The sequence below is a fragment of the Dasypus novemcinctus genome, chromosome 10 (assembly GCF_030445035.2).
Source record: "Dasypus novemcinctus isolate mDasNov1 chromosome 10, mDasNov1.1.hap2, whole genome shotgun sequence".
In the NCBI taxonomy this organism is placed as follows: Eukaryota; Metazoa; Chordata; class Mammalia; order Cingulata; family Dasypodidae; genus Dasypus; species Dasypus novemcinctus.
Window position 1 is genome coordinate 72,933,862 of NC_080682.1, and position 14,353 is coordinate 72,948,214.

General features: G+C 39.8%; 1 protein-coding gene across 2 annotated transcripts in view; it reads right to left on the minus strand.

The window, feature by feature from the left end:
* NELL1 (neural EGFL like 1) overlaps positions 1-14,353 on the minus strand; it is a 1,045,701-nt gene that overhangs the window by 829,929 nt on the left and 201,419 nt on the right. For both annotated transcript variants that reach the window (XM_058305642.2, XM_058305643.2), the window contains exon 4: positions 12,922-13,092. In XM_058305642.2, coding sequence (XP_058161625.1) covers positions 12,922-13,092 — 171 coding nt within the window. The remainder of the gene's footprint in view (positions 1-12,921; positions 13,093-14,353) is intronic.

A 14,353-nucleotide genomic window follows, 5' to 3' on the forward strand; every position in this document is an offset into this window, starting at 1 on the left:
AGAGTTTAAACTATAATGTAAACTATAATTCACACTTAATGGCAATGCTCCAATATGTGTTCATCAATTTTAACAAATGTACCACACTAATGAAGGATGTTGTTAATGTGGGAAAGTGAGGGAGGGGTCGAGGGTGGGGCATATGGGAATCTCCTACATTTTTTATGCAACATTTATGTAATCTAAGTATCATTTTTAAAAAATTTTAAGTATTAAAAAAATAATAAAACACAGGATTCACATAAAAAATTTTTTTAAATCAATGCATTATATTACACATGCGGCTTGACTACCTTAAGGAATGTGAGATTTAATAGGATAATATTTGTAAATACTTTAGGGGCTCTCTGGAAGGAAGATGCTGTATCAACATATTTCATTATGAAATTTCTACAGGTATAAAAAGATACTCAGATCCCGAAGTTACTCTGAAATATTAGACAGAAACCCTGAACTGCTGGCCTGATCGGTGACTTATAATAAGTTTACTTTCAGATGCTGCATCATCTTCAAGTTCAGGAGTTGTAAGAAAAAACTGGATGTGCTCTGCAGTGAATAAATAGAATGTTGTAAAAGTAAATCTAAATATGTTTATTGTCTACACTGTAATCACTGATTAACTCTGTCAGTGACAATCAGGCTGCAGCTGCACACTTGTAGATGTCTAAAGAAAAATGAGGTGGGAATTCAGAGCTCTGTCACAATGTGATAGACTGCTTAAGAGGGAAATTTTCTAGCAGTGAGGCAAGAGGGGTTGACTTAGGATGAGGATACCTGAATACTGCCAAAAGTACTAGTCAGATGAATATACCATTTGAATGGAAAACCCTGTTGACTCCATCCTTAAGCTGCTGAGCAGCTCAGCTCCACTGTCTCTTCGAGCAAGGTGCTGGGAATGACTATTTTCAGTCCTTTCCTCTGCTAAGCTGCTATTATGAATTGTCAGATCAGAATGTTCCCAGGGCTTCAGCCTGAGGCCATACTTTCTCTCATATCCAGGGCCCAGGGCCCATCACTGAGGGGGAGGAAAGGGTCTGATGGTTTTGTACTGAATTAAAAATTACTGAATGAATAGCCATGAATTTCCCAATGGCAAGGACTCACTTATTTTTATTCCTTTGTATTCTCCATAGCCTGGCAGAGATTTGACATCCCAACTAAAAATTAAAAGTTACCAACTAAAGAGAAGGAAAGAAAATCCCTTTTATGGTGAATGAGAGAGAAAGCTTATGCACCAAGTCCCAGATGTCAGTGGATTCTTTGCTTTGGGTAATGGGACAGGCTGCCAGGAAAGCTGAGAATGTAGGGGGAGAATCTGAGGGAAGCTGGTTCAAGCATCATTCTCAGCTTTGTTGTCAACTGTTAATATAAAGACAGATAGAGGGAGGAAAACGCAAGGCAATGGAGATAATCTGGCAGGCCACCCAACTGCATGGTTCCTTTTATGTTTCTAGTTTGAGGTAATCTGCTACCCACACATTGGAAGCTTCCAAGTAGGCCCAGATAAACAGCTGAAGCGGGGGGGGGGGGGGGGGGGGAGTATAACTCTGTATCAAGGAGAAAGTGTTAAACTACTGACTAAAATAGCGGTCTCTTTTTTATGACAACTTGTGCAATTAGGTCTGAAAAAGCTCCCATTCTCAATTCTAACCTAAAAAATCATGGGAAATCCTGCCACACTAAAGTTCCTTAGAGTGATAAAATTGCCTGGGAAATCTTCTCTTCCTGATTTCAGACTTTTTATGGCCCCTGAATATTCTGTAGCATCTCTCCCATGGGAAGACTTCCCTGGCGTCTAGTCATTGTCCCTAGACAATGACTTGTCTAGGGTTGTACGCTTCATTGGTACAGAAGGGAGCTCTTATGGAGGAAGGGGTGAAAGACAAAGATTTGGGAGTTGGATCTCAGCTCCAAGTTTCAGTGGTGGTGGAGACCTAGTAACGTATCTTCTCTGAGGCTGTTTCAAAATTTGTAAAATGAGTCTAATAAATCTGTTCCCATATGGCTATTCTGCAGATTTAAGGATTTATTTAAAATATAATGCCTAACATATTATCTGGCCTGTAGTAGATGCCCAGTTAATGTACATCCTTTCCCTCATACCAACACAATGGGTTCCACTAATAAGATCCTGCATCTTACCAAATAACTCTAAGGATCTGCAGCATAAGAAATGCAGGGAGGAAAATGGTAGAGAGGAGCAAGCTCATACTAAGTTAGACTCTTGGCCTTTCTTCAAGTTCCAAATCCAATGCCAAGGGCTGCACTGTTGGGCAGAAGAGCCCAATAGTTAGAAGAAGATAGTCTCAAGTCAAAGTTGAGTTCAAATGTGGTACTGCCACTGAGTGACAGCAGGATTGTTGACCAAACAAACAAAAAAAAAGTAACCTCCATTCCTTGATCCTAAAAAGAGAAAAATAACAGCATGAAAATCAATGAATTAATCTACATAAGGAGTTTAGCACTGTACAAAACACAATAAACACTCAATACTTGTTTTCTATTAACATCTCCATCATCATCTAATCAGCAGAGCTCTAATAGGTGAGACATTGAGAAAATAAGATAGCAAAACTCTAAGGGTAAAAGGTATAGAATTCTCAAGAAGGCAAGAAATACACAGCTTTGCCAGTAAAAATAATCTTTTGAAATTCACTCTCTGTGGGGGTGGCCTAGATAAGAAGACATAGACCAACATGTTGATATACTGGATAGAGTCTCTAAAGCTCTAAGATCTTCTGGTGGTGGCTGGAAGGAAACTTAGAAAGAAGCTTGTTCTGTGCACTCAATATCACCTTTATCTTAGTCCTTTCCTCCTCCTTATTAGAGCCCTATATTTTATCCATGGCCCCTTGTTTATTTGTTGAAATGTAGCAAGCCTCTTCTCCAGCTTCACCTTCTATCTAAACCTCACTGGTTTTGAAGCACTACTCAATGCACCAAGGCTAAACATCCTGCACAAGAAGTACACAGTGACCTTGTTTAAAATATAGCTTCTCAGGTTTGACTTTCCAGCACTCTGATCCAGTAGATCAGAGATGGGACCTGGTTACCTATGACTTATTTAATAATTTTTATTAGAGAAGTTGTGGTCTACAGAAATAACATGCAGAAAACACAGAGTTCCCATATACATCACACACACACACAGCCTTCCCCACTATCAACACCTTGTATCAGAGTAGTACTTTTACTACAACTGATGAAAAGTATAGTAATATAATTGTACTATTAACTATAGCCCATAGTTTATATTAGGGTTCACTCTTTGTAGAGTTCTGTGGTTTGGTTTGGTTTTACTTCTATTCGAATAACATATGTACAACCTAAAATTCTCCCCCTTTAACCATATTCAAACATACACTCTAGGGGTATGAACCACACTCACAATGATGTGCCACCATCACTACCAGCTAATACCAAAAACTTTCCATCACACAAAACAGAAACCTTGCAGCAATTAAGCATCAACTCCCTACTCACTATCACCACCCCTTCCCCTGGAAACTTCTATTATAGTTTCTGACTCTATGAAGCTGTCCATTCTAATTATTTCCTATGAGTGAGATCATACCTTATTTGTCCTTCTGCATCTGGCCCCTTTCCCTCAACATGATGTCCTCAGGGTTCAACCATACTCTCAGAGGTATCAGAACATGATTCCTTTTTATGAATGAATAACATTTCACCATACGTATATACCAGATTTTGTATATCCAATCATCCACTGATAGTCACCCAGGTTGCCTCCATCCTTTACCAAATGTGAATAATATCACTATGAACATCATTATTCAAATACCTGCTTAAGTCCCTGCTTTCAATTTTTGGGTGTATTCTTAGAGGCACCATATTGTCATTTGGCAATTCCATAGTCAACTTTCCAAGGAAATGCCAAGTTGTTTTCCACTGCACCTGTGTACCATTCCACATTCCCAACAAAAATAAATGAACATTGCTATTCTCACCATACCCTTTCCAACACTTACCATTTTATATTTTTTTAATATTGGTGACACATGGTATCTTACTATGGCTTGACTTGCATTTCCCTAATGGCTAATGATGCTGAGCATCTTTTCATGCACTCCTTGACCCCTTGTATGTCTTCTTTGCAGAAATGTCCACGCAAGTTCTTGCCCATTTTTTAATTGATGTGTCTGTCTTTTTCTGTTGAGTTGTGGGATTTCTTTGTATTTCTAGATATTAAACCATTATTGGATATATCATTTCCAAATATCTTTCCCATTCCATAGGATGTCATTTAACATTATAATAAAGTCTTGTGATGCAAAAAAGTTTTAATTTTGATGAAGTCCCATTTATCTATTTTTCTTGTGATGTTCATGTTTTTGGAGTAGAGTATAAGAAACCTTGCCTAAAATAAGGTCCTGAAGATGCTCCCCTGTATTTTCTTCTAGGAATTTTGTAGTTTTGTTTCTCTATTTTGAGTTGGTTTTTATATGGTGTGAGGTAGGGGTCCACCTTCATTCTTTTGCATAGGGATATCCAGTTCTCCCATTACCATTTGTTGAAGATACTATTCCTTTCCAAATGAGTGGACTTGGTATCCTTGTCAAATATCAATTGTCCACAGATATTAGCATTTACTTTGGGACTCTCAATTGAATTCCATTGCTCTGTATGTCTGCCCTTATGCTAGTTTTAATTACTGTAGTTTTGTAATAAGTTTTAAAAGAGGAACTGTGAGTCCTACCATTTCATTCTTCTTTTTCAAGATGATTTTGGCTATTAGGGGGCCCCTTACCTTTCCATATGAATTTGATGAATGGGTTTTGTATTTCTGCAAAGAAAGCACTTGGAATTTTTATTGTGAATGTGCTCAATCTGTAAGTCACTTTGGGCAGAACTGACTTTTTTATACTTAGAGAAATTATGGGTTTACAGAGCAATCATACATAAAATAAAGGATTCCCATATACCACACTATTATTAATATGTTGCATTGATGTGGTACATTTACTCCAATTGATAAAATCACATTTTTATCATTGTACTATTAGCTATAGTCCATGGTTTAGAAGTGATATCATAATAATATTTAGTAGTCTTCTAATCCATACACAGGGAATGCACTTATATTTAATTGGGTCTGCTTTGATTTGTTTTAGCAGTGATTCATAATTTTCCATATAGAAGTCCTTTGCACACTTGGTTAAATTTATTCCCAGACATCTGATTTTTTCAATTGCTATTATAAAAGGAATAATTTCTTCATTTCCTCTTCTGATTGTTCATTGCTAGTGTATAGAAACACTACTGAATTTTTCAAGTTGATGTTGTACCCCACTACTTTTCTGAATCTGTTTATTATCTCTAGTAGCTTAGTTGTTGATTTTTCAGGATTTTCTGTAATAGGATCATGTCATCTGCAAATAGGGAAAATTTTACTTCTTTCTTTCCAAGGTGTATGCCTTATTTTTATTTTTCTTGCCAACCATTCTACCTAGAACTTTTAGTACAATGCTGAATAACAACGGTGGCAGTGAGCATCATTGTATTTTTTCTGATCTTATAGGAAAAACTTTCAGCTTTTTACTTTTAAGTAGGTTGTTAGCTGTGGGCTTTTCATACATGCCCTTTATCATGTTGAGGAAGTTTCCTAGTTTTCTTAAGTGTTTTATCATGAAGGCATGCTGGATTTTGTGAATGCCTTTTCTGCACCAACTGAGATGATCATATGGTTTTCTTCCTTCATTCTACTAATGTGGTATATTACATCAATTGATTTTTTTTTTTTAATGTTGGGGCACGCTTGCATATCTGAGATAAATCCAGAATACTTCTAAGGAAGTATTCTAACATCATTTCTTTGAATGCTCCTTCTGCCCCTTTCTGTCTTTCTTCTCCTTCTGGACTCCCAGAATGCATATATTGGTTTGACTGATGATGTTCCACAAGTCTCTGTCTGCTTTTTCTTTATTCTTTGTGCTTTCTGCTCTTCACTTGAATGATTTGAATTGCCTTGTCTTTGAGTTCCCTGCTTCTTTCTTCTGCCAGCTTCAATCTTTGTTGAAACCCTCTAGACAGCTTTTCACTTAATTTATTGTGGTCTTCAACTCCAGTATTTCTGTCTGGTTCCTTTTAAAAATTTCTATCTCTTTACTGAGATTCACATATTGTTCTTTCATTGTTTTCCTTATAAGCTTGAGTTCTCCTATGTGTTTTCCTTTATCTTCATGAACATATTGGGGACCATTTTTTTTTTATTCTTTGTCTGGTATGTCCGAAATCTGATCTTCTTCATTAAGGATTTCTGGATTTTTATCTTGTTCCTTTGGACAGGATGCCATTTCTGTTTCTTAGTTTATCTTATAATCTTTTGTTGCACACTATACGTTTTAATATTTTTGTTAACTCTAGGATTTAGTCCCTGAGTTGTCTGTTTCTTAAGTTTGTATTCAGCTAATGATGTGACAGAGGTTTCCTTAAGTGCCAGGAGCTAAGGAAAACAAAAGGGAAAAAACAAACAGACAAAAATCACCTTTCACAGACTTCACAAATTGACTCTGTGGGTTGGCATTCTCCTTCAGAGTTTAGCCCTCCTAGCAAACCTGTGTTTGAAATTTCAACTAGGCCTATAACTGCAGGGTGCCTAAGAGTTACCTCCTGAGAGCCTCCATGTTGCTCAAATGTGGCCACTCTCTAAGCCAAACTCAGCATGTAAATGTATTACCTTTCCCCCGGCATGGGACATGATTCCCAGGAATAAGCCTCCCCAGTGCCAAGGGATTACTACCATCACCAGCTGGTGATGCAAAGAAATAGACATTGCATAAAAGGGGGAAATGGTAAAGACAAATGAGTTAATAATGCTAAGAGACTTCAAAATGAGTTGGGAAGTCCTCAGAGGGGTTGCACTTACGCACGTCTCAACTGGATCCCAGAGAAAGCCAAAGTAGATACAACCCCAGGTACTGGTGCTCCTGAGGGCTGTGGAGGCACACAGGTTCTATGGTCATGACAGGTGACTCTGGAGTTCACTGCCTTGCCAGTGTGCCGTACTTTGGAATTTGTCCTCCTGATTGTGATGGAGTTGTACTCAGATGTGACCTCTCTAGACATGCCTCTTCTGTCACTTTTACTGAACTTGCGATTGATGCTGGGGTTTGTGCATGCACAGGGGACTTGAATCTCTGGATTGTCCATGTGCCAGTTGGGCTCTGAGCCTCAGCAGAGTTGCAATGCCTACTCTCCGATTCATTGGGCATACCCAGGTCAGCTAATGGGGAGATTAGAATGTTCACCCACCACACCAGGGAACCAAGAGTGTCAACAACTGCAAGCAGGAGAATTACCCATCAGCCATGTGGGATCTAAGCCTCCTCTTGATTTAGAGGTGGAGTGGACATTGTCATCCCAGGATCCACAGAATGGAGGAATATAATATGGATTGGAGTAGACTTGCAGGTATACTACTATAGAACTGTTGTGACTCTAGCAATGGAAGAAATTGTATCATTGATGTGGTGACAGTGGCCATGGGAATTTGCTGAAGGCAGGGAGAGGGAGGAAGAGGTGTGATGTGGGGCATTTTCAGGACTTGGAATTGTCCTGAGTGCTTTTGCAAGGACAGATACAGGATATTGTTTATCCTGCCATAACCCACTGGATGGACTGGGAGAGAGTGTGAACTACAATGTAAACTATGGCCCATACAGTTTTCCAGTGCTCCAGGGTATATTCACCAAATGCAACGAATGTGCCTTACTGATGAAAGGGGATGTTGACGTGGGAGGAGTGCTTGGGGAATGGGGTATATGGGAACCTCTTATGTTTTTTAACATAACGTTTTGTGTGATCTATAAAAAAAAGACAATGAAAAATGCAAAAAAGAAAAAGAAGAAGGCACAGCAAACATAAAAAAATAAATATATTGTGTAACATATTGTATGATTGAATTTATATGAATGTAAATATAAATCAATTTTATAAAGATGAAAAATGTTTAATGGTTATGTAAGGCTAGGGAAGGCATGCTAAGGGATGTGGAGCTTTTCTCTTTGGAGTAATGAAATACATATAAAATTTTTTGGGATGATGAATGTACAACATTGTGATTATACTAAAAGTCACTGATCATACACTTTATTTTTTATTTTTTTTATTTCTCTCCCCTTCCTTCCCCCACCCCAGTTGTCTGTTCTCTGTGTCTATTTTGCTGCGTGTTCTTCTTTGTCCGCTTCTGTTGTTGTCAGCAGCACAGGAATCTGTGTTTCTTTTTGTTGTATAATCTTGCTGTGTCTGCTCTCCATGTGTGCGGTGCCATTCCTGGGCAGGCTGAACTTTCTTTCATGCTGGGCGGCTCTCCTTACGGGGCATACTCCTTGAGCGTGGGGCTCCCCTGCACGGGGATACCCCTGCATGGCAGGGTACTCCTTGTGCGCATCAGCACTGCGCATGGGCCAGCTCCACATGGGTCAAGGAGGCCCAGGGTTTGAATCGCAGACCTCCCATGTGGTAGATGGACACCCTAACCACTGGGCCAAGTCCCCTTCCCTGATCATACACTTTAGATAGACTGTATGGTATGAGAATATATCTCAATAAAATTACTTAATAAAAAATAAATAATTGTGCAAGAATAGCCAGAAATGACAGCTATGTATAGCAGCAGAGAGAGAGATTGAGAGGTGTTTATTATCATTATTATTGAAATAATGAAAACGATTAAATAATGATTAAAGTGATAAATGTACAACTATGTGATTATACCAAATTCCATTGATTGTACACTTTGGATGAATCGTATGTGTAATTAATATGTATCAATAAAAATGACTTGTTAAAAAAAAGAAGAAAGATCAACCTCAGGCAACTGTGACGTATAGAGTATAGGGTCTTCTCCATCGTTTCTGAGCCTACATCTTGTCTTGGATTTGTGCTTGCTCATGACCTTACCCTGCTCCCTCCAGAACAGGGCCTGCAACCCACAGTGGGAGTGCAGGCTGACTCCACACTGTGCTGGGAAGGGTTTGGGAAGGAGCCACCAGAGTGCCACAAGCTTCTCCTACCATTTTGTTTTTTAATAATAAAATAAGTCTTAAAGAGGACAGACTGCAATGACATATTTTCTTCCTCTCATAGACTTTCAGTTTTGTTTATTTTTAAAGATTAATTTTTATTTATTTCTCTCTGCCCCCCCCCAGTTGTCTGCTCTCTGTGTCCATTTGCTGTGTGTTCTTCTGTGACTGCTTCTATACTTACCAGTGGCACCAGGAATCTGTGTTTCTTTTTGTTGCATCATCTTGTGTGTTAGCTCTTCGCATGTGCGGCACCATTCCTGGGCAGGCTGCACTTTCTTTCGCACTGGGCAGCTCTCCTTACAGGGTGCACTCCTTGCGCGTGGGGTTCCTCTACGCAGGGACACCCCTGCGTGGCACGGCACTCCTTGCGCGCATCAGCACTGCGCATGGGCCAGCTCCGCACGGGTCAAGGAGGCCCAGGGTTTGAACCGCAGACCTCCCATGTGGTAGACAGATGCCCTAACCACTGGGCCAAGTCCGCTTCCCTCTCCTACCATTTTTAAAGCTGTGTTTTCTTAATTCAGCACTTGCCCAATTACTGAAATCCTTTGACTGTTATAAGAGTTTTGAAGAAGGTATCTTTGCCTGTTTCTGCTAGTCGTTCAAAGATTCTGTGGGGGGAAAAGCACCCTGGAGCATCTTCTACCACTATCTTCATCTACAGAAGCCTGAATCCATGACTTATTACAAATTCTCCAGGTAATTCTTCTGTGTAGATGGATTTGGGAACCATGTTTCTAGACTTCTCCTACACCAAAATCAAAATTTTCCTCTCCTGTGGCCAGGTCTTTCAGGGCGTTTCTTTTCCCTGACCTATCTGAAAAGCTGATTTGTGTTTAGGTCCGTAACTTATTAAATGACAACAACTTCATATGCCTGCCCTTCAAGATCTTATTTTTACTCTATGAAACAAAGAGTGGCCAATTTCAAGAGAGGGGTAAGAATTTTTAGAGTCCCCTCAGCCCATTCCTTACAAATGCTGCAGACCCTGAAGAATACTGTGCACTCCAGATGTCCCAATCTCTTCCCACCTTTCAATTAAAGACACCTTGGTAGCCATGAAGGATGCACAGTGGATGAAATTTTGGAGATGGGGACAAAGATGCACCATAGAGATGCAGAATATATCATAATGATAATAATTATTATTACTATAACAACAACAACAAAACCAAATAAGAACTGAGCTCCAAAGACCAATCACCACCCTAAGCTCTTTACATGGATTAACTCATTTAACATCTACAATCAATGAGCATTATTATTATTATTATTACCGTTTTACAATTGAAGAAACTGAGAAGTCCAATATCACTTAGCTAGTAAGTGACCACAGGTAGCAAAACAGAATACTTCTCAGAGACCAGAGAATTTATAAAGGCATGAATCCCTAGATGGGCAGAGATGATATATTCTCTCTACTCTTCTTTTTCTTCTCCAAAGAGAAGAATATCACCAAGTAGATGATAAAAGTTTTGGAAGAAAGAAAAAAATTACAGGGCAAAAGAACATCAGGGGCAGCAGACTTGGCCCAGTGGTTAGGGCATCTGTCTACCACATGGGAGGTCCACGGTTCAAATCCTGGGCCTCTTTGACCCGTGTGGAGCTGACCCATGTGCAGTGCTGATGCGCGCAAGGAGTGCCCTGTCACACAGGGGTGTCCCCGCACAGGGAAGCCCCATGCTCAAGGAGTGTGCCCCATAAGGAGAGCCGCCCAGCGGGAAAGGAAGTTCAGCCTGCCCAGGAATGGTGCCGCACACATGGAAAGCTGACACAACAAGATGACACAACAAAAAGAAATACAGATTCCCATGCCACTGACAACAACAGAAGTGGACAAAGAAGACGCAGCAAACAGACACAGAGAACAGACAACTGGGGCGGCAGGGGGGGGGAGGGGGGAAGGGAGATAAATAAATAAATAAATAAATCTTTTTTTTAAAAAAAAGGACATCAGTGTCTCTAGGACTTTTGGGCTAGGAATTACTAAACTGGGGCTCTGAAGCCTTTTTGTGTCCTGTGGCGTATGAGGACTTTCAGGGCCTTTACTTTGCTCTCCCATTTTGGACATCATAAGGGAGCTGGGGAGCAGGAGTGCTACCTTACAAGCCACTTTAACTGTAGAGAAATGGAGGAGCCAAAGAGCACTTGAGAGTAGAAATGGAGACAGAAGCTGAGGGCTGGCTTTATCTAGGCTATTCAGCAGTCCAAGTTTCTGGAACAAAAAGGAGTCAAAGGTTCATATGGAAACTGTCCAGGTACACAGATTATATCTAGCTAGAGGCATGATTCTTCAGAAGTCCAAAAAGCATTTTAAATATATCATATCAAAGTGGACCAAGGCTCACTTCAAGATGGCTGACCTTTCCTTAAGCCTCATACTGGTTTCTGTATTTCATCCTTTCAGGTCATCTCCCAAAAGAGACTGCAGAGCTAGAATGGAAAGCACATTCAAATATCTCTGCATCAGAAATGTAGTCTAAAGTTGACTGATCTTGTACTATCCCTCATCCAGATATGTCCTGGAGGGAAGGCTGTCCTCCACATGCCTGCTTTTAACCTGGGCCCAAAAGAATAATTCCTAAGACTGAAAAGTCATTTTTGATGGCATCATAACTGAGAACCAACAATGCATGGGCATTGTTTGGAATGCAACAAATTCTTTGTCAATTGGACTCAGCTCACTATCTGTAAGGATTTTCAGTGGATTCTGGAGAGATGAAAACACTCCCCTTGATCAATAGTTTTCCAGCTACTAAAACAAATCCATACAATGGATTTATTGGCTCATGGTTTCAGAGGCTAAAGGACTTGCTTCCTCTCAGGGTCGGTATCTTCTGGCTGGCCAACAATCTTTGGGGTTCTTTTGCTTTTCCATCTCATGGCAACACACATAGCAGTATCTTTTCATTTCTCTTCACAGTTCCATTAACTTCCAGCTTCTGGCTATGCCACGTGGCTTCTCTCTCTCCGCAAACTTCTCTATAAGGTTTCCAGTAATAGAATTAAGACCTATCCTGATTCAGACGGGCAACACATTAACTCAAGTAGAGTCATCAAAAGGTCATATTTACAATAGTTTACACCCACAGGAATTAAGATGAAGAACCTGTTTTTCTGGGGTATGTAACTTCAAACCATCACACACAATATTCAGCTATTCAACCACAAATGACCCAATAGAGACCAATGGTCTCCTTTCTTCAGCTGTCAGTAAACCTGCCTCCAATGACAGACATGGGGCATAACGTCTTCCTCCCACTCCAACTCAGAGCCTCCTGTGAGATGCTCCAGACCTCGCAAACAGGCCTACCACCCTCTCACAAGCTGGAAAGCTCATTCCTCTGCAGAGAACAGTTGACATCAGTTCTAAATTATTCCAAGACCAGTGTCTTTAAGGAGCTTCCATTTGGGGAAGATATTTAAGCAAAGCTGCACTTGATGAAGTGAAACAGAATTAGCTGCTTCATTGGCTCAGGCTTTTCACATTCATTCTAAGGTAGGCTGGCTTATTCCCTTTCAAGTAGAAAGAATTCGAGAACAATATATCACAGTTAACTGTGATCACAGATCCATGGAATTTCAGCCAGCGCCTGGAGTACACCGAGGTGCACTTAATATTCCCCAGTCTGTAATCAACCTTTTTTCCATTTGTTCCTAATCACAGGATACCATTTCATCTTAATGGACTGTTTTTTTAGTGTATTACAGTTGGTCATTGCAGCAAACCTAATAACCCATTCAATAAGTTAAATTATAATTAGGATCCTTTGGTTTTTGTTTCCAAGCCAGGCTTGGGGGGAACATTGTTTTTCTCCTTCCTATTACCTGATTTCAAAGGCAGAATCACCAAAGATCAAAGTCAAACACGTACCTGTTGCAGTCAACGTGGAGCAGGAGATGAGAGGCACTAACCGACAGTGCAATCTTGTGCCACTGTCCATCTGCCATCCGATAGGGAAGTGCTTCTGTCCTAGGCTTCCCATTGTGTATGTAGTGATATCGAATTTCATCCCTCAGGCCACTGCTCTCCAGTTCAAAATAGCTGTATAGAAAGTAACAAAAATTTGTCTTATTTTATATCTAGATATCACAGCTATTATCAACCCCCACCCACTTACTACCAGGTTTCTCAGAAGCTAAACCTGACAGGAAGAGCCACAACCTAAGATCAATTGTACTGCATGGAATCCAGATAACCTATTGTCTGAGAGCTCTCCTGGCAAATACCTTGAGCCTATGAAATGGAAATCAACTGATCCACGCAAAGCATGGTACAGTCTCTCTTAAAAGTCGGTTCAGAACCCTCCTTCTATCATCTTAAAAAGCCCATTCGTGAGGAATGGATTTATTGATGCTTATTTTTAGAACATCCATTTTTATCTTTTTAAAGAATATCAGGGAAATAGAAGTCATGTTGGACATCAGAGATTGAAAGAAATTGTCTGAGTAAAGAGATTAGTAAAGTTTTTTATTCACCTAGCACAAAAAGCTATAACTGGACAACAATTTCTAGACAATGAATAGAGGAGTAAAGGTTGAACCTACTCACATTTATTACAGTATTTCAAGTTACCATGAAATAAAACATGCATTCGAGTTTTCTTTTGTCCAAAATTTTTACCATATTTTCCAGAACTATGAGAAATTATTAGCATCACCACTGTAACCTTAATAAGCCATTCTGGGACACTCTTCAGCAGGGCTGGTACTTCAAGGGTAGAGGACCTATTTAGTCTTCTATACCTTTCCCCGGAAATGTGTCATCTTCATCATAAACAGTGGGCCTAATTTTGCTGCCAGGCATTGCACTAGGTTTTTGACATATACTATCTAATTTATCACCCACAAACCCCTATAAAACTGATTTTATTATCTCATTTTGAAGATTTTTAAAAATTGAGACTCAGATCAAATAACATACCCAAGCCAGGATTTAAACTTGGATCTAAATTTGATAACCTGTGTAATTCCTTTCATTTTATTGTCTCTCCCAGATAATGCCACAATGACAAAGGTGTAAGGATGGCCTCAACGGGCACTAACTCCTAGCAACTCACTCATAAAGACAACTCAATGAGTACTCACCCAGGCAAAAAGCCAGGTTTCATCCCTCGATTTGGACAGACATGGAGCTTCTCTAATCTGTTGAGTTGGCTTAACCCCACTAGCCAAATCATATTTAATCTAAAACACTAAATGTATCTTCTACGAGGACTGAAATGAATATATCAGGACACTCAGCTCTACTATACATGACTCCTAAAGCTCATGTAAGAGAACAAATGCATATTTCTTGCTAATCT